Raw genomic sequence first — 23,265 nt, 5'->3', positions numbered from 1 at the left:
ATCTTTATACCTGTGTCTTCCAGTGCATTTCTCCAGTTTCCCAGATATTGATACAAACATATGAATTAGGGGCAGGAATAGGCCACTTAGCCCATCGAGCCTGCTCCACCATTCAATAAGATTATAGCTGATCTGAATGTAACCTTACCTCCACATTCCCACCTACAACTCACCGCCCCCCAAGATAACCTGTCACCCACTTGTTAATCAAGAATCTATCTAACTCTACCTTAAACATATTCAAAGACTCTGCTTCCACTGCATTTAGAGGAAGAGAGTTCCAAAGATTCACTACCCTCTAAGAAAAAAAAATTCTCCTCATCTCTGACTTAAATGAGCGACCCCTTATTTTTAGACAGTGACCCCTAGTTTTAATTCTCCCATAAGAGAAAACATGCTTCCACATCCATCGTGTCAACACCCCTCAGGATCCTATATGTTTCAATCAAGGCACCTCTTACTCTTTTAAACTCCATCGGATACAAGGTCACTCTGTCCAATCTTTCCTTATAAGATGACCTGCCCATTCCTGGTATTAGTCCAGTAAACCTCCTCTGCACTGCTTCCATTTACATCTTTCCTTAAAAAGGAGACCAATACTACACACAGTACTCAAGATGTAGTATCACCAGTGCCCTGTATAATTCGACAATAACCTCCCTACTTTTGTATTCAATTCCCCACGCAATAAACAATAACATTCTATTAGCTTTCTTAATTGCTTGCTGTACCTGCTTATTAACCTTTTGAGATTCATGCACTGGGACACCCAGATCTCCCTGCATCTCAGAGCTCTGCTATCTCTCATCATTTAGATAATATGCTGTTTTACTCTTCCTGCCAAAAGGGACAATTTCACATTTTCCCACATTATATTGCCAGATCGTTTCCCACTCACTTAACCTAACTAAATCCCTTTGTAACCTCCTTATGTCCTCTTCACAACTTATTTTCCTACGTACTCAGTCATGTTCTCATCATCCTCACCACATTGCTCAATGTCATCTGCAAATATAATTGACCATGGCATTTCCTGTTATACTTGCTCAGTTAGAACATCCGCGGCCATCAGGAAGAGGTTCAGTGTCCATCCTTGATGCAATTCAACTTTGACGTTGAAACTCTCTCTCCCCCCATACTGCTTCTTACTCTTGGCTTGGCACTCCTTGGACATGTCCTGTAATAGTCGTACATGCTCCTCAGGGACTCCATGAATTCTAACACATCTCAAGACTTCCTCCCTGGGCACCCGGTCATAAGTCTTCTGTAGATCAATGAATACAGTCCTCATGTTGCATTGACCTTCCAGATATTTCTCCATCCCTTGTCTTAAAACAAAAATAGCATTGGGATATCTTTCTACTGATGTTAAGAAGCTCTAGCCCAGTTATATACGTTAATATTCTGGATAAAAGTCAAATAAATCAACTTGATGTTAACAGAGTGATGAGTCATTTAAATATCCCTAATACAAGTTTGTTCCTTTTGAAATGTTCTCTCTCTCCCCTGTTTTCTCCATCCTCACCTCTGACAACAGAAGAGCTTATGGACTTCTTTGTCTCTAAGATTGGGACAATCTGATCAGCTGCCTCTGCTGCTTCCCTCCACTCCATTAGTTCACTGGTCTAAACTTCCTCTAAAGATCTGACCAGCCCCAGCCCTGAACCCACATCTTTCTTTAGTTTCTCTCTTATATCCTCTTATCTTCTCACAAGCTCATCTTGTTCATGAGACCCAGCTTCATCTCTATTTACCCTATCCCCACTGGACTGCTGTCCACCCAGGAGAGTTTTGGAGGAGCGTAAGCTTATGCAGGGTGGAAGTTGGGAGACCAGCCAGGAGGGCAATGGAATAGTCGAGTCTGGAGGTAACAATGACGTGGATGAGCAGCAAATGGGTTGGCGTGGGATGGAGACAACAGATATAGAGTTGGAAGGAGGCGATCTTCATGATGGAGAGGATATGTCATCGGTAGCTCAGCCCTCAGATCAGAGTCAGATCGGAAACTAAGGTTGCAATGGATCTGGTCCAGCCTCAGAATGTGACAGGGAGAGGGATGGAATTGGTAGTGAGGGTAACTGAACTTAGGATGGTGGGTTTTTATAGGCCTGTGTATTAATCCACCTCATGGGTCGCAGCTGTACAGACCTGAGCATTAACCAACCTCTGCCACGTATGATTCCATTACAGTAACAGGCCTTTCAGCCCAACCTCGATCTATAAAAAAAAATGTCTGTTCACCAATTGGGCTTTCAATGACACTGTTACAATCCATAATTTTCCACGTGGCCGAATATGTTCCATCAATGACTGCAGAGCCCAGTGTAATTACTCAGCACTGGGTTGTACTCTGAGCATGTGCAGTACAAGTGATGGATGTGGAACATGATGATCAGGATTTGATAGGAGATGACATTGAATTACAGAGAACGTCGAGTCTGGAAACAGACTATTTGATGCAACTCATTTGTTTTCATGGTTATCTTCAAAGAATCTCACTCCACTGCATCTCCCTCACTTCAGCCTTTCAGCTTTTCATTCTAATCTCCTTTCTCTCGTGTACTCATCTAGTTTCCTTTGAAAGCAACTAAGTTACTTCACCTCAACTGCTTCCTGTGGTAGTGAATTTCACATTCTAACTACTCTCTGACTAAAGACATTTCTCCTTATTTTCCTGTTGGTCTTATTAGGAACTATCTTGTACATATGGCCTGGTTTTTGATTTCCCCCCCCCCCGCCCCTGCCCACCACATGGAAACATTGGCTCCACTTCTACCCCGTACAACATATTCATAGTTTAAAGAATCCTCTGGCAGGTCACATCTAAGCCTTCACTTTTCTAAAGAACAAAGCCCTATCCTTTTAATTTTCCCAATAACTGTAACCGCTCAGTGAGGATATCATCCTTAAAAATCCTTTGTGCACAAGCTCCAATGCTTATTTGACTTTTTAATTGTATGGAGACCAGAAATACCTACATGGTCCTAACCAGTTTGAACAATATTTAATTATTTCTTAATTTGGTACCCCTGGAAATAAATCTGGGCCTTTTGTGAACATTTTTATTTGATTTGCTGACTTGCAATAACGTTTTTCATTATTCATCTCTTTCTAGAGATTGCATTTCTCTTCTTCTCCATTCAGTTTTTTATTCTCTAAGGTCTAGGCAATATTTGTATTTTTGCTCCCACGGTATATCATTGCATATTGCACGAACATATGGGCAATGAGCAGGAGTCGGCCATTCATCCCCTCGTTGTTGAAGTTCATTTGCCACTTAACGACCAGTCTGCAGGTGTTCTAATGTCTTCTTGTATTATGTTACATTCTTCCTCAGTGTTAGAAATGCTGTTTGGCATCAGCTGCCAATATTTTCATTGTTCCCAAGTCTCGGTCCGTAGTGTAAATGATGAATAACGGTGTTGGATCATCACTTTGAACCTTCTTCCAATCTGAAATTGCGGGTGGATGTGGTGGTGATTGCATAGATTACATCAGGGAGGAGGGTCCAGACATTCGGGTTTCCACATAATAAAGTGTTTATTTTATGTATTGTGCCTCTCGAACTGACCTTAATTGGGATGCCGAAACATTACATTCTCTGCCCGCATTCAAGCTATCAATGGCGGCTTATTTACCCAGAGCAGCCCGCGCTCCAGAAGGTCCCCTATCAATGACTATTGGAGTCCAGTGCGCAGGTGCATTGTGGGTGTGCGCTCTGAGCATGCTCAGTGTCAGTCATGGTGACAGAGTGAGGAGGAGCGGACGGTTTGGGAGGCGGGAGGAGATTGTGGGCACAGGGTAGGAATGGAAACCGCGGCTGGACTGGGAACTGGATCAACTTCTGGGGTAGGCCTGAGACCCCGAATAAGAGGCCCGAAGCCCCGCGTTTACCCCGCGGTGACAGGCCCGGGGACAGCGGGCTCACTGGCCGCCATCTTGCGAGTCGGGGCGGGGCGGGGCGGATCCGGGAGGCGGGGCTTCCTCCCCAGTGACAGACCCGGGTTATTAAAACAAAAATTGCAGGAAAAACTCGGCAGGTCTGACATCATCTGGGAAGAGAAAGACAGAGTTGACATTTCGAGTCCGTATGACTCTTCTTCAGAATTGAAGAGAAGTAGAAATGTGGTGAAATATATATGTGAAAGGGCGGGGCGGTGGGGGGGGGCGGGGCGGCGTGGGACTGGTGAAGCTGGATAGGAGGCCAGTGATAGGTGAAGGCAAAGGAGAATCCGATTACCCGGGCAACAGGCCGCCGCCATCTTGGGAGAGGAAGGCGGGGCTTGTTCAATGAGGGGGCTCTTGGGCGGCCATCTTGGTGAGGTAAGAGGCAGTGGGCGGGGACTCAGGGACCCATTGGCCTGTGCAGCATTGTAAGATGGAATTCACTTCCCCAGAACAAAAACAGAATTACCTGGAAAAACTCAGCAGGTCTGGCAGCATCGGCGCAGAAGAAAAGAGTTGACGTTTCGAGTCCTCATGACCCTTCAACAGAACTCGAAACGTCAACTCTTTTCTTCTCCGCCGAGGCTGCCAGATCTGCTGAGTTTTTCCAGGTAATTCTGTTTTTGTTTTGGATTTCCAGCATCCGCAGTAGTTTTTTGTTTTTATTTCACTTCCCCAGAGATCAGTGAAGGCTGGGTCATTGCACATTTTCAAGGCTGAGTTAGCTGCATTAATTTTTGATCCACAAGGCAGTCATGGGTTATGGGTGCGAGGAGAAATGTGGCGTGAAGGCCAGAATCAAATCAGCCATGATCTCACTGAGCAGGCTTGATGGGCCGAATGGCCTCTGCTGCTGTTATTTCTCACAATCTTATGAAGGTGGGCTGCTTCAGCGAGCGGAGTGCATGTTTGGCCATCTTGTTGGGGAACAGAGAATTGGTGGAACTTCAGCATCCCAGTCATCAGGAGATAAGAGGGGAACGTATGTGAAGCAGGGTGTTAAACCTTCGGGGAACCAAGAGAGAAAAAAATGCTTCATAGAAACTAGAATTTTTCACTCTGAATTTCTGGTCTTTCCTGACAGCGCTAACTTTTGTAAACTCCTTTTACAGCATATCAGAAAGGGAGGATTTGAAAATGGAAAGCTCAAACCAAACATCACAGCAAGATCTGACAGAGCCACTTGTTTCATCAGGACCTGAATATTATCCGCCTTTGAGTGTAGCAGGAGAAATGTTTGTCTGTTTACCCGTGGGAAAAGATTTCAAGCATCAGTGTGACTGGAAAAGCACCAAGACACACACACCCATGTAAGCATGTTCCAGTGAATTGACTGTGGAAAGAGTCTTAACCAGTTAAACAACCTGTAAAACATTACCCCATTCACAGTGGAGAGAAACCACACACATATTCTGTATGTGGATGAGGCTTCAACTGATCATCCAATCTGGAGAGACACAAAGGCACCCACACTATGGAGAAACCATGGAAATGTGGGGACTGTGGGGAGGGTTTCAGTTACCCTTCTGAACTGGAAATTCATCGACGCGCTCACACTGGGGAGAGACCATTTACCTGCTCCAATTGTGGGAAGGGATTCACTCAGTCGTCCAGCCTGCTGACACACCAGTATGTTCACACTGATCAGAGACCTTTTGAATGTTCTGACTGTCAGAAGAAATTTAAAAGCAAAAAATATCTTCTCAGACACCAACACATTCACAGTGGGGAGAAGTCATTCACCTGCTCCATGTGGGAAGGGATTCACTGCTACATCTAACCTGCAGAAACACCAGCGAGTCCTCACAAATGAAAGACCTTTTAAATGCCCAGACTGTGGGAAGTGCTTTAAAAGTTCTGGGGAAGTGATATGCCATCAACGTGTTCACACAGACGAGAGACCGTTCAGATGCTCTCACTGTGGGACTGGGTTCAGGCGATCATCTGAACTCACTGTACACCAGCGAGTTCACACTGGGGAGAGGCCGTTCACCTGCTCTGCATGTGGGAAGGGATTTACTCAGTCATACAACCTGCTGAAACACCAGCGTATTCACTCTGCTATGAAACCCTTTAAATGTTCTGACTGTGAGGAGAGCTTCAAAAGCAGCAATGATCTGCTGAGACACCAGCAAATTCACACTGTGGAGAGACCGTTCACCTGCTCCGAGTGTGGAAATGGATTCACTGACTTAAAACGTCTACTGAGACACCGGAGAATTCACGAGTGTCTGCAGGAGTTGGATTCTGCTGTTTTTGCTACTGTTAGCCACATCCAGTATTAATCACTGTATTAATCCTGAGGTGTGTAAGAAATGTGTCCCAGCCACTCTCTTCCATAGTTCAGAGCTCCAGGCATGGAACAGAAGGCTCCTTTATAACTGTATTTGGAGTCAAGAAGAGCAAGTGTGAATGCTGGAAAGTGTAAGATTTTAGTCCAGAAGTCACAGATTACCCAAAAAGGGAGCTGTTGAAGTCATTGGTGATTTTTCAGCGTTTTATTAAGAGGCAACATTTAGATACGATACATCAGTTAAATATTCAGAAAAGATACACAACCTGTAACAGCTGAGAATGGTTTACCAATCCTGATCTCTGTGGCTGGAGGTGACAGTCTCCTCGGAATGGTTTACTGGTCCCGGATCAGGGAGATGCTGATCTCCATGGCTGGAGGTGACAGTCTCCTCTGGATGGTTTACTGGTCCTGGATTGGATGATCGGACAGATGAAGCTGATCTCTGCAGCTTGATGTGGCAGCCTCTTCTGTTCTCATTCTTCTGGATCTAGTCCAAGTGTTTGGTGTTAATCTGAAGCCAGATCGTTATGGGTCAGTTTGAAAAAACCTTTACTGTCCAAAATGATGTTCCCTCTCGAGCCTGTTTAAACTTCACTCAGACAGTTGGTTTACATGTGGGTCATCAGATCCAACCTGATCAGGGTTAGAGATCTCTTGTTTCAGGGACATTGATAGAGAGATGTCCTTGGTAGAGATAACAGGCCTGTCCTGTGTTTGTCACCCAGCCAGCTGCTGTGGAAGCTTTCTTCGTAACAGAGAGTACGAGAGCTGTTTCTATTAATATTCAATGAATTTCCTAACATCTCATGAAGATTATTAGATGGTGATATTTTACCAAACAAACTGTTAAATCAGAGATTGGTGTGAAACTGCGACCTGTTCCTGACTGAAAGTGATGTTTCCAGTCTGAAAATTTCCAAGCGTTTGTGTAACATTCTGGAGTCTCCCAATGTCAGGCAGTGACAACAACAACTTGGATTTACCCTTGAACAGATTAAAATGTCCCGAGACCCTTCACAGAGAATCAAAAGCTGGGTCGAAAAGGTAAGAAGGAGACAGGTTTAGTGAGGGAATTCAAGCCCCGAGGACCTCAGCAGGGTGAAAGCGCCTCTGCCAATGGTGGAGTGATGTAGGTGTGGGGAGCTGAAGGGGTCAGAATTTTATTTTTGTTCTTTCATGGGATGTGGGGGGGTCACTGGGAAGGCCAGTATTTGTTGCCCATTCCTTGTTGCCCTCGAACTGATGGGTTGCTCAGCACAAGAGTCAACTACATTGTTGTGGGAGTTTGGAGTCACATGTAGGCCAGACCAGGTAAGGATGGTAGATTTCCTTCCCTAAAGGGCATCAGTGAACCAGATGGATTTTTACAACTATCGATTACTGAGACTAGCTTTCAATTCCAGATTCATTAATTGAATTTAAACTCCATCAACTGCTGTGATGGGATTTGAACCCATGCCCCCAGAGGATTAGCCTGAATCTCGGGATTACTGATGCAGTGATATTAGCACCACACCACACCACTGCCCTCAGCCCCTTGATTTCAGGAGCACACAAAATGAAGTTGAACACAGTTAAATGTGAGGTAGTAGATTTTGGTCAGAAGAATGAGGAGGTCATTTATTACTTGGAAGGTGTGAGCCTGGGTGGAAAAAAGGAACTAAGAGATCTCTGAGTATAATTGTATCATTCAGAGCAAGGCCATAAAATGAGCAAATCGAGCACTAGGTTTTATTTCTTGAGGAATGGAATTGGAATGTGGGGAAGTTCTGCTAAAGCTGCCTGGAACCCTGGTCAGACCACACTGAGAGTAATGAGTACAGCTCTGGTCACCATTTTATAAAACAAATAGAGAGACACTGGAGAGGGAGCAGAGAAGATTTACAAGGATGATACCAGAAATACATATGAGGAAAGGATTGACAGACTGAGTCCCTTCCCCCTGAAAAATAGCAGGCTGAAGGGTGACCTAATAGAGGTCTTTAAAATTGTGAAAGATTTCGATAGAGAGGAAACAGAGAGAACGTTTTCTCTCGTGGGAAAGAGAATAACCAGAGGTCTTCAATAGAAGATGGTGTAAAATTATTAACACTGAACTCTGTTAAAACCCCTTTTGTGTTATAGTGAGGAAGGAAAATGGAGAAATAGGGCATAATATAAATTAATTCCACGGGAGAAAGATTCTGGGAAATAATGACAATCTTTAAAACACACTGCAGCTAAAAACTAAAGTTCTTGAAGATTGGTTGTGTGAGCCAAAGGCAGGAATGTAGGGGCCTCTCTGAGATAAATGGCAACAGGATGTAGCAGCCTGCAGGTACGAGGAAATAGAACCATGGTGAATACACGGAACATTACATGATTAACCAAGGCTAACATTCCTGACATGAACTGTGAATACGAAAATTTAGGTGATTAACTAAGGCTAACATTGCTGACATGAACTATACCTGACTGGTTAAGAGAAACATTCTCAGGGCATGATCACCACAGGGATGAATATTGATTGGGATGGGGCAGAGGTTAATTGGATAAGAGGCAACAAGAAAGAGATCCTCCTGAGCAAGGCCATGTGGAGGAGAAGAAGCCGAGACCAGCAGCCAAGAGAAGGAGAAACAGAGAAGAAACAGATTTGACACAGGTAGAATAACCCACATTAAACTGTAAATCATTGCCAGAGCTTGTTGCTGTAGTTTACATGAAACTTGATAAACTTGTCCTGACTCTGTCTCCATAAAGTTGTTTCACAATTGAAACTTTGTTACTATGTCTGTTTCTGTTGATAAATGAGGAATTAAAACCTCCCAAAAGTACAGATTGAGTTACTGTTTATATTAAAATAGACTGTATCGGTATTTATGTTAAAGTAGAATGTATCTCTGATTACATTACTGAAAACACTGTCTCGGATTCCTGCACTAAGCCAATGCCTCTATTTATAACATACTAGGATCTACCTCAGTTATTACTGCATTGCACCATATCTCTCCTTATATTACAATCGGCTATATTCAAGATATTACTGCACTAGACCCTATCTGATTATTACCAAACTCGACCATGTCTCTCTTTATATTACACGTTACTCTGCCTCAGTTCACAGAATTGTTACGGTGCAGAAGGAGGCCATTTGGCCCATCGTGTCTGCACCGGCTCTCTGAGCATTGTAACTTGGTGCCACTCTCCTGCCTTTTCCCTGTAACCCTGCACATTGTTTCTATATAAATAATCATCTATTGCCCTCATGAATGCCTCAGTTGAACCTGCCTCCACCACACCTCCAGGCAGTGCATTCCCAACTCGAACCAGTCGCTGTGTGAGAAAGTTTTTTTTCACATCACATTTACTTAGACCATAAGACATAGGAGCAGAAATTAGGCCATTCGGCCCATCGAGTCTGCTCCGCCATTCAATCATGGCTGATAAGTTTCTCAACCCCATTCTCCCGCCTTCTCCCCGTAACTTCTTTTGCAAATCACTTTAAATCTGTGCCCTCTCGTTCCCTCGATGAGTTTCTCCCTATTTACTCTATCGAACCCCCACGTGATTTTGAACACCTCAGTCAAATCTCCTCTTCACCTTCTCCTCTCCAGAAGAACAGTCCCAACCTCTCCAAACTATCTTCATAACTCAAAACAAAAAACAGAATTACCTGGAAAAACTCAGCAGGTCTGGCAGCATCAGCGGAGAAGAACAAAGTTGACGTTTCGAGTCCTCATGACCCTTCAACAGAACTAAGTAAAAATAGGAGAGGGGTGAAATATAAGCTGGTTTAAGTTGTGGGGGGGAGGGGGAGAGAGAAGTGGTTGGGGGGGGGAGGTGGTTGTAGGGACAAGCAAGCAGCGATAGGAGCAGATAATCAAAAGATGTCACAGACAAAAGAACAAAGAGGTGTTGAAGGTGGTGATATTATCTGAAAGAATCTGCTAATTATGACTGGATGGCAGGACACGCAAGGTACAGCGTGGCGCCCAGAACTATATACAATATTCCAACTGAGGCCTAACGAGTGTCTTATATTGAGGGAACAGCGCCACTAATTGGCGAATACCTGTATTGCAGCCAGTGGCCCAGGAAGGCGGTTTGTCTCCTTTTAAGGCATTATGCAAATATAAATGGAGGACAGTATATCAGCTACCTTTTCTCCATCTAGAGGGATAGTTAAGCATGTTCTACAATACATGAGAAAAACTGAGCTGTTTAATGGAAAAATATGAACAGGGTGACGTTATGATTTTTAAAAATTAGTGTATGTGACTATGAGAGGTAGTGCTTGATGCCGGCTGGCAGCGTGTGAGAGTTTAGGGTATACTTACCTGGCAGGGGAGCAAACAATGATCATGCAGGTTGTTCTCCCAGGACGAGGCTATCTCATTGCACTTCGGGTGTGCTGATGCCTGCGATGTCCCCAAATGCGGGATACTCGACTGCAAAATTTCTGGTAGTGGGGGACTGCGTTCGCGCTCTCCCCTGGTTTATAATTCAAAAAATAGACTTCAACTTATTTGTTTAATGAGGTTCTTTGTTATATCTTATCCAATGTAAACAATTTGGGCCACAAAATACTCTTTCGAAATCTAGACTCTTTTGTTTTCCCTCCCGCAACTATCCAACCCCCATTCTTTTCCTCCCTGCGATTATCAACAGGCGATTATTCCATCTCCGCATCATTTTATCGCTGCCATTTCTTTTGCGGCCGCCAAATTCCACGCGCCATTTTTAACCCCATATTTGCCCACTCCAATATTCTCTCTCAAACCCCCATATAATACCCAACCCACCATCAAAACAGTCCCTGCACTCCTTCCAGCACCACCCTCCACCTCCCAACCCACCCCGTATCTCTCTGGACTTCGTTATAATATCATCATTCATATACATTCACCATTTAAAACATGCAACTGCGAACCCTCACTATTTCAAACATGTGCAAGTACCCTGTCCCCATGTACATTCTAATTACCCCCCTCCGAAATCAACAGCAGCCTCCCACCCCCTCTGTATAATCTCCCACTTCAACAGCTCCCTCTGTGATTTCTACCTTCTCAAACTCCTGCCCCCCTCTCCCCATGTGTAAAGTCTTTCCCTGCCCCTTCTGCAGCTCACTTCCCCTGCTGTGTGTTTATCTCATAAACAGGCTTTCCATTCACTTGCCATTATTTCTTCAAGACTTCAATAGCGCAAAGCGAAGAAATAAACGGAGAAAGAAAGCTGGAGAGAGACAGAAAGAAATCTAAACCCAAAGCCTCCGTAAAATGAATAGAAAATGACCAACAGGAATCCCGTTTCTGGGCGGCTCCTTTGTTGTGAGTCGGACTCGGTGGAAATGGAGAAGAAACCGGGAAGCCGCGGCGAGGATGGGGGAGGCGCTGCAGCATCGCTTTAATGGGCAGCCCCGACCCCCAGCCCGGGGAGATCACCGCACGGCCGCCGGGCCCGGCCGCTCTCATTCGGCCTCTGAGAGCCGCACTCGCTGTTCCTGAGGCTGCGCTTGCCCCCCGCTCAGTTTCTCAATTGAATCCTGTTTCTCTCCTTGTTTCTCCCAACTCATATTCACCGCCTCATTTTCTTTTCTTCCTCTGAGCCCCTGAACTCCATCTGACAGGGTCATGTTGGAGAGCGGACATTGACTGTCCTGGGAAACAACAGCAAGAGGAGCTCAGAGGCCGGAGGAGCAAAGGAGCAGCGAGTTCAGTCACCAATCGGGGGCATTGAGGACTGGACCCTGAGTCAGTCAGTCAGGGGAGTCAGAGTGAACCCCTGGGGAATCAGTCATTTCTGAAAAATTAAATGAGTATCTCTTTTATCAACAACACAAGTTAACATTTCTCAGTGTTTTTTTATTCTTTGTTATCTCAATCCCAGGACATGTCTGTTGGAGTTCCTTAGGTCAGTGTCCGAGGCCCAACCATCTTCAGCTGCTTTACCAATCACCTTTCATCCATCATAAGTCAGACTTGGGAATGTATCGCTGTTCCTTCACTGTCGCTGAGTTGAAATCATGGGCCTCCCTTCCTAACAGCACCGACACCACGTGGACTGCAGCAGTTCAAGGAAGTGGCTCACCACCATCTTCTCAAGGCAATTCCAGCTGGGCATCAAATACTGGTCTTGCCAGTGACACCCACATCACATGAACAAATTAGCAAAAGGAAAGAAACTGGAATTGTCTGTTCTGAATTTCTATCCCTTACTGACTTTTGTAAACTCCTTTTACAGGATACTTGAACAGGAAGATTTGCTGACAGGAAACTCAAAGAAAACATCACGTCAAAATCTGACAGATTCACTCAATACATCAGGAGCTGGATATCATTGAATCTTTAATATAGAAGGAGAAATGTTTTACCAATTGCACAGCCTGAAAAACCATTGCACCATTCACAGCGAGGACAAATTGTGTGGTTGAGATTTGAACTGACCATCCAACACGGACAGCCACAAGGACACCGGCACCATGGTGAAACCGTGGAAATGTGGGAACTGTGGGAAGGGATTTGGTTCCCCATCAAAGCTGGAAATTCATCAACGCAGCCACACTGAGGAGAGGCCATTCACCTGCTCCGTGTGTGGGAAGGGATTCACTCATTCATCCAACCTTCTGAGACACGAGCACATTCACACTGAGCAGAGTTCAGTCATCTGCTCCGTGTGTGGGAAGGCAATCAGTCATTCATCAAACTTTCTGAGGCACCAGCAAACTCACAGGTTAGAGAGGCCGTTCACCTGCTCTGTGTGCGGGAAGGGATTCACTCATCCTACCTGCTGACACACCAGTGCATTCACACTGGGGACAGTCCATTCATCTGTTCCTTGTGTGGAGAGGGATTTAACCGATTATCCAGGCTTCTGACTCATCAGAGAATTCACACTGGGGAAAGTCCATACACCTGCTTTATCTGTGGGAAGGGATTTAATCGGCCATCCAAACTACTGACACACCAGCGAATTCACACTGGGGAGAGGCCATTCACCTGCTCCATGTGCGGGAAGGGATACACCAATTCATCTGACCTGTTGACACATCAGCGAGTTCACACTGGCGAGAGGCCATTCACATGTTCCATGTGTGGAAAGGGATTCATTCGGTCATCCCACCTTCTGACACATCAACTTGTTCATACTGATCAGAGACCTTTTAAATGTTCTGACTGTGAGAAGACCTTTAAAAGTGAAAAGGATCTGATTACACACCAGCGAGTTCACGAGTGACTATGGGGATTGAAATCTGGTTACTGTTGCCGTTAATCCTGCTCAGGATTGAATTCTTTCATTCTGACAGCTGGAGTTTGTTTCTGCTGAAATATAATTGTGCAAAGATGGGTGGCAGCTCAGAAAACTGGACAGAATTTAAAAAAAGAAAAGAATGACTGAAAGATTACTAAAGAGGGAAAAGGTCGAGAACGAGAGAAAGCTAGTTAGAAATATAAAGACAGATAGTAAGAGTAAATATTTATATTTTAAAATGAAAAGAGTTAACAAAGTGAGGGTTGCTCCTATAGAAAGTGAGTCTGGGGAGTTAATAATGGCAGATGAATTGAAGAGGGATTTTGCATTGTCTTCACTATAGAGGATACAAGTAATATGCCAAGAATGGCTGTATATCAGGATTTGGAAGGGGGGAAGAGCTGAAGAAAATTACAATCACCAGGGAAGTGGTACTGAGCAAATTGTTGGAGCTGCAGACTGACAAGTCCCCCTGTCCTGATGGATTTCATCCTCGGGTCTTAAAAAAAGTGGCTAGTGAGATAGTTGATGCGTTGGTTTTAATTTTCCAAAATTCGCTAGATTCGGGGAAGGTCTCATGAGATAGGAAAATAGAAAAGGGAGGGAGACAGAGAGCAGGAAAGTATAGGCCAGTTAACTTAATATCTATCATAGGAAAAATGTTACAAGTGTTATAACAGGGCACTTAGATAAATTCAAGGTAATCAGGCAGAGTCAACAAGGTTTTGTGAGAGGGAAATCATGCTTAACCAATTTATTGGGGTTCTTTGAAGAAGTAATAGGTGCTGTGGATAAAGGGGAACTGGTGGATGTACTGTACCTATATTTGCAGAGGGCTTTTGATAAGATGTCACATTAAAGGTTATTGTGGAAAATAAAATCTCATGGTGTAGGGGGTAACATATTGACATGAATGGAAGATTAGCTAGCTAACAGGAAACAGAGAGTGGGCATAAATGGGTATATTTCTGATTAGCAGAATGTGATGGTTAGTGTGCCACAAGGATCAGTGCTGGGACCTCAACTCTTTATAATTTATATAAATGATTTGGATGAAGAAACCAATGGTATGGTTGCTAAATTTGCTTATGACACACAGGTAGGAAAATAAATTATGAAGAGGACATAAGGAGGCTACAAAAGGATACAAATAGGTTAGGTGAGTGGGAAAAGATCAGGCAAGTGGAGTATAATGTGGGGAGATGTGACATTGTCCATGTTGGCAGGACGAATAAAAAATCATATTTAAATGGTGAGAGACTGCAGAGCTCTGAGATTCAGAGGGATCTGGGTGTCCCAGTGCATGAATCGCAAAAGGTTAGTGTGCAGGTACCACAAGAAATTAGCAAAGCTGAAAGAATATTATCGTTCATTGCAAGGGAAATTGAATACAAAAGTAGGGAGGTTATGCTTCAGTTATACAGGGCACTTGGTGAGCCCACATCTGGAGTACTATGTGTAATATTGGTCTCATTATTTAAGGAAAGATGTAAATGCATTGGAAGCAGTTCAGCGAAGGTTTAGTTGATCATTACCAGGAATGGGCGGGTTGTCTTATGAGGAAAGGTTGGACAGACTAGGCTTGTTGGACATAGCATGTCAAACTTTGTTTTTCACACATTGTTGTACAATTTTGTCTTTCGTACCTGAGTGTTTAACATCACCTGGCTGGAGCTCAGGAAGGACAAACAGGGGGAGGATCATACAGCAGGAACAGAACTTCAGCCTGGGCGCAGTCCTTTAGGGTCACACTGAGAGGGACAAATGGCACTTTGGTCTTTCTCATATTTCTTCACTGACAGCAAAACCCACATGTGGATTAATCCTGAGGTGTGTGAGAAATGTGTCACAGCCACTTCTGTGCAGTATATACAGCCTAAAGATGACCAAGGTCAGGCTGTGGAGTCCAAGGCCACATAGAAAAATGGATGGAAAAATACAAACTCCCTGTAAATCTAACCCTCTGATTTCTGTTTGGAATCATTGGGTTTCAAAGTTCCCAGGCACCGAGTAGAAGGCTCCTTTACAACTGTGGTTGTACACAACCTGAGTCAGGCAGTCTGGAAATGTGCTGTTAAATCAGAGATTGGTGTAAAAGTGTGCTCTGTTCCTGACTGAAACTGAAATGGCAGGAATAAGTCTCCAGTTTAAAAATGACTGTGGTGATTATTCTGTGAAGTTTTTAAGGTTTATTGGTGACAGTCCTGAGTCCACTACTTTAAGCCAATGTCAACAACAACTTGTATTGACATAGCACCTTTAACATAGTAAAACGTAGCTAAAAGTAAATAGTGTAAAGTCTGTATTAAAATAACACAAGGAGGAATTCACAGGATCCTTTTAACTCCTGGGACAATTATACAACAGACATTTGATCTCCAGATAAAGAAGGACCTGCACCATGTTTCCAAGAATTCCCTGCTATATTGATGTGTGTGTGTTAGATCCCAGGATTTTGTTGCAGTCTTCCTCAGTATTAACTGTACTTCCCAATTTGGTAATCAATTAATTCATAAATAAATCAGTTAATCACTTCCTCATGTCATTGTACACTGTGCTACTGAATTAAAGATTTAATGAACTGTACAACAAAGTTTTGTTACTGGGAATTCTTATCTGTGATTTACTGTAATTCTGCTCCCAAATTTTAAAATTGGGTTTCTGATTTCTGAGTCCAAATCGTTTATATAAATTTGAATAACAGTGGTTCCAGCATTGCTCCCTGTGGAACATCAATTCCCACCTTTTACCAGTCTGAGTTGCTACTCTTAACCTCTTCTCTCTGTTTTCTGTTTTGTAACCCGCTTGTTATCCATAACAGTGTGCACAAGGTGACCAAGATCAGGCTGTGTGGAGTGAAGGGCCAGGCAGCAGATGGATGGAAAGATGGCTACAAAACCGAAATCAGAGGGTTAGATTTAGAGGGAGTTTGGAGCCATCTTTTCATCCATTCTGCTCTGTGGCCTGACCTTCACCGAGACCATCAATATAAGGGGAATTATCCGGAATACCAATAGGAAAGTAGAGGCTGCAATTATGCAAAGATGTTCTGCATTGTCTAAAATCTCCCACCAGGGCTGATCACCAGAGTGGCCATAAACCGCCTAATATCTATTGGTGGCTTAGCTTTTTGTCATTATGTCTGTTCAAGATGTTGTCCATTATAGATTAAGGTTCAGAGAAAGTGCTGGAATTAGATAGTCAAAACTGCTTTGAGTCCCTGGAGGGTGATGTTTACTTGAATTTCTATAACTTTTTGGTCCTTACAGACACTGATATTTTATCGCCAGTCTTAGTCAGTAACTTAGTTAGTTGGCGGTATGAGGCAAAACCTGGTCCACCTGATCGATAGGAAGTGAATCCATGTGGGTTTGTGTGTGTGTTGTGTCAATCCAAGTGGAAGGTCCCATGTCCTTTGTAACAACATGAAGAGTCTGGTTTTTTTTCAAGATCCCTTCCTTTCCCTTCACTATTATCCTCAGTTCAGAAAACCCTTGTGTACATCATCCTCCAGCATGCTACTGTCTCCACTAAATACTTCCATCGGTCTTACTAACAGATAGGAATGGGATCACTGATATCACAGGAATAATTTCTGAAATGCTGCCATTCTGATTTTAAAGCTTCCTGGAGTAAGACATTGATCCAGACCTTCTCACCTAACACCAATCCTTATCCACATCTGAGTTCCAGATTTTAATGTGATTGTCCCATATGTTTAGCATCTGTCCATCTGTGAGAGATGATGGGAATGCAGCCTCAGAACTTTGGTGAGATCAGATGAGACGATCTGCTGCACTTCATCTGATGGCTGAACAAGCCGATTCTGTAAAGGCAAAAGTGCCTCGTATGAAGGTTTTCCTTACTCGTGTTGCGAGATGATTTCTGCTGACACCTTGTTTGTCTGTGTTGAAGTTTCTGAAACGACATGTTGCTGTGGTGGTGAACTCCTGCCCACAGCTGGTGTTTCCAGTTGCATCAATCATCAATTAGCTTCCCACTTGTCATGATTAATGTTGAGGGCTTTCATGTCTCATCTTTGAAGCATTGTGATTGTGCAATATGGAAAACATGTTTAACCTCTTTAAACCTGGTTCAGCACATCCCCTCCACACACATTACAACAAATTGTCTTTGAGATCAGTTTTTCCTTTGCATTCTGTATTGTTCTGAATATTAACCTTATCCCTGACCTGTCCTAACCCTCCTGCCGGTTCATTTATTGAAACCAAGGACTCCCCTTGTTCAAATGGTGAATTCCCTGTCTGCCCAGTTATTTCTTTAAGTTTGTGCCTTGTTTCACCACGTTCCCACATTTCAGTAACAAATATTGAAATATTTGTTCCACACCCACAGGGTTTCATCTGTTTAAAGCCACAAGCAAGAAAGGTCCAGTTTTCTCCTGAAGTTTGAGGCAAATCATCTTCCAAAATGATGCAGAGTTTCAGCCAATGAGGGAGATCCTGGTTAGGCCCCGCCCCTCATTCACTCCAATTGGCTGGAGGGCCAGCCGCACCCCTTTGGTCCTGCAACCTCTTGCTATTGGCTCAGAGCTGCCGTCAATCACCCAGGCATTGTGATGGGAGCATGCGCAGTGTGGTTGCTGGCCATCAGTGCGCAGGTGAAATCCCGCCTCGAGTTTGGAGCATGGGCAGTGTGTGAGGGCAAAGGAAAGCTGCTTGTTTGTCAGGTCCGCAGCCGGTAAGATAAAGGGCGGAATTGCAGGAGAGATGCAGCCGGCGGGTGGACACGCAGGTTTCGTAAACACCTTGAGCCGCTCTGAAGCCAGAATAACAAGCTACCGGTTCCTCGCTGGTATCTGTGGGCGGCAGTTGCCCCGATCCGCGTTCCTCGGTGAGAGGCCCGGATTAACCACCGCCATCTTGTGCAGCAGGGCGCATGCGCGGTCATCCCTGCCCCTGTCAGCAGGAGGCGAGAATATTGTGCATTTCTATCTTGGACTGACAGGGATGGATTTTGGAAAATTCATTGATTTTATTGTCAGTCTGCAGACAGGAGCTGGAGAACTGAACCCAGGCAGAGGAGAGGGAGGGAGAAAACTGGGAGTGGAGGAAAGAAATGCTGGAGATGGGTTTGGATTTCAGCCCAGGGAGGAGGGAGAGTGTGTGGGACGGGAATTTACAGCTTTGGGGGAACAAGAGAGAAAACAATATTCCATTAAAACTAGAATTGTCTGTTCTGAATTTCCATCCCGGACTGACAGTGACGACTTTTATAAACTCGTTTTCCAGAGTATTAGAAGGGAAGGATTTGCAGATGTGAAACTCAAACCAAACATCTTCTGACAGAGTCAATTGATTCACCAGGACCTGAATATTCTCAGACTTTGAATGTGGAAGGAGAAATGTTTGTCTGTTCTGTCAGTGGGGAAAGATACTGAACTTCAGTGTCACTGGATAAACACCGAGGCGCACACACACACCCGAGTGACAGTGTTCAGTGAACTGACTGTGGAAAGAGCTTTAACCAGTTAAACAGCCTGAAAAAGCATCACATCGTTCACAGTGAGGAAAACCATACACATGTTCTGTGTCTGGACAAGGTTTTAACTAATCATTCAACCTGGAGAGACACAAGGACACCCACACTATGGAGAACTGTGGAAATGTGAGGACTGTGGGAAAGGATTCAGTTACCCATCCCTGCTGGAAAACCATCGACGCAGTCACACAGGGGAAAGGCCATTCACTTGCTCTGTGTGTGAGGAGGGATTTACTCAGTCATCTGGCCTTTGGTCACACCAGTGAATTCACACTGAGGAGAAGCTATTCAGCTGCACTTCCTGTGGAAAGAGGTTCAGGCACTCTTCAGCACTCACTGTACAACAATGCACCCAAACTGGGGAGAGGCCGTTCACCTGCTCCGAGTGTGGGAAGGGATTCACTCAGTCATTCCATCTTCTGACACACCAACGAGTTCACACTGGAGAGAGGCTGTTCACTTGCACTTCCTGTGGAAAGCGTTTCAGACAGGCATCCTCCCTCATTTTACACCAGCAAGTTTACACTGGGGAGAGACCGTTCACTTGCTCCATGTGTGGGAAGGGATTCACAGTTTTACCCACCCTGCTGAGACACCAGCGAATTCACACTTTTTTTTTTTTTTTTTTGTAAAAATATACTTTATTCATAAATTATCTTCAATCACATTCAAAACCATTTCAAACACAACATTACAAGGGTACAATCCAGGTTAAACTTTTACAAAATGTATCACCAGGTGCATCAGTACAAACAATATTACAATCATTTACAGCCTTTCTTTTTTTGTTTTTGTAAAAATATACTTTATTCATAAAATATCTTCAATCACATTCAAAACCATTTCAAAAACAACATTACAAGGGTACAATCCAGGTTAAACTTTTACAAAATGTATCACCAGGTGCATCAGTACAAACAATATTACAATCATTTACAGCCTTTCATTTTGATCTGTACAGCCCGAGGGGCTCTGAACAGTTCCCAGTCTCTCGGTGCGCTGTGGTAGAAAGGTCTTAGACAGCGACCCTTCCCCATTGCGCCTTTGCGGCAGCTGCCCCAAGCTTTAGTGCGTCCCTCAGCACGTAGTCCTGGACTTTGGATTGTGCCAGTCCGCAACAATCGGTCGGGGACAACTCTTTGTGCTGGAAGACCAACAAGTTTCGGGCAGACCAAAGCGCGTCTTTCACCGAGTTGATGATCCTCCAGCTGCAGTCGATGTTTGTCTCGGTGTGTGTCCCTGGGAACAGCCCGTAGAGCACAGAGTCCTGTGTCACAGAACTGCTCGGGATGAACCTCGACAGCAACCACTGCATCTCTCTCCAGACTTTCTTTGCAAAGGCACAATCCACAAGGAGGTGGACAACGGTCTCTTCCCCACCACAGCCACCTCGAGGGCATCGTGCAGAGGGGGTGAGACTCCTGGCGTGTAGGAAGGATCTGACGGGGAGGGCCTTTCTCACCACCAGCCAAGCTACGTCTTGGTGCTTGTTGGAAAGTTCTGGCGATGAGGCATTCTGCCAAATGACTTTGACAGTCTGCTCGGGGAACCATCCCACAGGGTCCACCCTCTCCTTATCCCTCAGGGCCTCTAGGACGTTACGTGCTGACCACTGCCTGATGGACTTGTGGTCAAAGGTGTTTTTCTGCATAAATTTTTCCACCAGGGACAGGTGGTACGGCACGGTCCAACTACTTGGAGCGTTCCGCGGCAGCGTGGCCAGACCCATCCTTCGCAACACCGGGGACAGGTAGAACCTCAGCACGTAGTGACACTTGGTGTTTGCGTACTGAGGGTCTACGCACCGCTTGATGCAGCCACACACAAAGGTGGCCATCAGTATGAGGGCGATGTTGGGCACGTTTTTTCCCCCTTTATCTAGAGGCTTGTACATCGCGTCCCTGCAGACACGATCCATTTTCGACCTCCAGATAAAGCGGAAGATGGCTCGAGTGATCGCCATCGCGCAGGAGTGTGGAATGGGCCAGACCTGCGCCACGTACAGCAACAGCGAGAGTACCTCACACCTGATGACCAGGTTCTTACCCGCAATGGAGAGGGAGCGTCGCTCCCACATGCCCAGTTTCCTTTTCACCATAGCCACTCGCTCCTTCCAATTTCTAACGCATGCCCCGGTCCCTCCGAACCATATCCCCAGCACCTTCAGGCCGTCAGCCCTGACAGTGAAGGGGACAAAGGATCGGTCAGCCCAGTTCCCAAAGAACATGGCCTCGCTCTTCCCACGATTTACCTTGGCTCCCGAGGCCAGTTCGAACTGGTCGCAGACGTGCATCAGTCTGCGCACCGACAGCGGATCCGAGCAGAAGACGGCGACGTCGTCCATGTACAGGGAGGCTTTTACCTGAGTGCCTCCACTGCCTGGGATCGTCACTCCTCTTATGCCCGGATCCTTCCTGATGGACTCGGCAAAGGGTTCTATGCAGCACACGAAAAGGACAGGCGAGAGAGGACAGCCCTGCCTGACTCCAGATTTAATCGGAAAGCTATCTGTTTCCCACCCATTGATTGAGACTGCGCTACTGATGTTAGTGTAGAGCAGTTGGATCCAATTTCGAATTCCCTCCCCAAAGCCCATTTTGGAGAGCACATCCCCCATGTAGGTGTGCGATATTCTGTCAAAGGCCTTCTCCTGATCCAAGCTGATGAGGCAGGTATCCACACCCCTGTCCTGTACATAGGCAATCGTATCCCTGAGCAGCGCCAGGCTGTCAGAGATCTTCCTGCCTGGCACAGAGCAGGTCTGGTCAGGGTGAATCACCAATTCCAGAGCGGATTTGACCCGGTTGGCGATGACCTTGGACAGAATCTTATAGTCCACATTCAACAGTGAAATGGGTCGCCAATTTCTAATTTCCTCCCTTTCCCCCTTGTGCTTGTAGATGAGGGTGATGATGCCTTTCCTCATGGATTCTGACATGCTGCCAATTCACACTGGGGAGAAGCCATTTAGCTGCACTTCCTGTGGGAAGAGTTTCAGGCAGTCATCCAACCTCACTGCACACCAGCAAGTTCACACTAGGGAGAGGCTGTTCACTTGCTCGCTGTGTGGGAAGGGATTTGCAAAGTCTTTCAACCTGCTGACCACCAACGCACTCACATTGAGAAGAGGTTATTCAATTCTCGGTGTGTGGGAAGGGATTCACTCAGTCACGATGCCTCCTGAGACATCAGCAAGTTCATAAGTGACTGCAGGGGTTGGATCCTGCTGTTCTTGCTGCTTGTAAGCTTGTTTAATATTGATAGTCTGGCAATATTTTGTTTCTGCTGATGTTAACAACCCTATAACTGGCTGGAGTCTAATATTCTGAAGGTGTCACTGATTTTCAGGGCTGCAATGTCCCTTTTTAAAAGCACCATCTGTGATCCTTCCCCTTAATTTGAAAAACTTTCAGCAGGACCCCCTTGACAAAATTATGAACTTTTACTACAATCGTAAATTGATATTTGGTGAAAAATCTACAATTCTGTGTCTGAAAGATTCAACTGCAGGGATCTAAATATTTTTTTTCAATGCCAATGGGAAGAGGATAACCAGGGAAAGAGTAGGGCCCATTAGGGACTAATGGGCCTTGACATCTTGACCAACATTCAAGGCTATGGGCCAAGTGCTGGTAAATGGGATTAGGTAGGTAGGTCAGGTGTTTCTCACATGTTGATGCAGAATCGATGGGCCAAAGGGCCTCTTCTGCACTCTGTGATTCTGAGACGATTTCAGGTGTGACGGGAAAAATGCAGAGACACACAAACCCAGGTTAGAGCATTCCTGAAGAACTGTGTTCAGTTCTGGGCAACAAACATCAGGAAAGATAGAATGGCCTAGGAGGGAGTGTAGCACATATTTACCTGAGTGATCTGAGCTCCAAGGGTTAAGTTACAGAATGAGATTACACATAAGAGTCACAGAGTCATTATGGCACAGAGGAGGCCATTAGACTCATTGAGTCCATGCCAGCTATGTAGAGCAATCCAATGCTCTATCCCCGTATCCTTGCAAGTTTATTTCCCTCATGCTTCTGTCCAATTTCCTTTTGAAATCACTACCATGTCCATTTCCACCCCCCTCATAGGCAGTAACCTCCAGGTCATCACCACTCCCTGTGTAAAAATATTCTTCCTCACATCTCCCGCAGCTTTTACCCAAAATTTTAAACCTCTGTCCTTGAGTCCTTGTATGATCAGCTGATGGGAATAGCTTTTCTTTGTCCACCATATCTAAACCTGTCATAATCTCGTACACCTCTCCCAATCTCCCCTCAACCTCCTTTGCAGGAACC

General features: G+C 45.0%; 1 protein-coding gene, 1 long non-coding RNA gene and 1 other non-coding gene across 3 annotated transcripts in view; all 3 read left to right on the top strand.

Moving 5' to 3' along the window:
• LOC144696884 (uncharacterized) overlaps positions 1–23,265 on the top strand; it is a 410,945-nt gene that overhangs the window by 386,166 nt on the left and 1,514 nt on the right. The gene's annotated exons all lie outside the window — the stretch shown is intronic.
• LOC144698360 (uncharacterized) lies at positions 7,241–13,453 on the top strand. The gene is made up of 4 exons (XM_078570315.1): positions 7,241–7,285; positions 11,847–11,978; positions 12,819–12,974; positions 13,067–13,453. Exons 1-4 carry the CDS (start codon positions 7,241–7,243, stop codon positions 13,451–13,453), a joined length of 720 nt encoding a protein of 239 aa, XP_078426441.1.
• On the top strand, positions 10,550–10,714 carry LOC144698574 (U1 spliceosomal RNA). The gene has a single exon (XR_013580523.1). It is a non-coding gene; the product is annotated as a U1 spliceosomal RNA (small nuclear RNA).

Source organism: Cetorhinus maximus, chromosome 23 (assembly GCF_964194155.1).
Source record: "Cetorhinus maximus chromosome 23, sCetMax3.hap1.1, whole genome shotgun sequence".
NCBI classification, from domain to species: Eukaryota; Metazoa; Chordata; class Chondrichthyes; order Lamniformes; family Cetorhinidae; genus Cetorhinus; species Cetorhinus maximus.
Note: the sequence above shows the minus strand (reverse complement) of the source record. Positions and strands in the feature narration are given on the sequence as shown.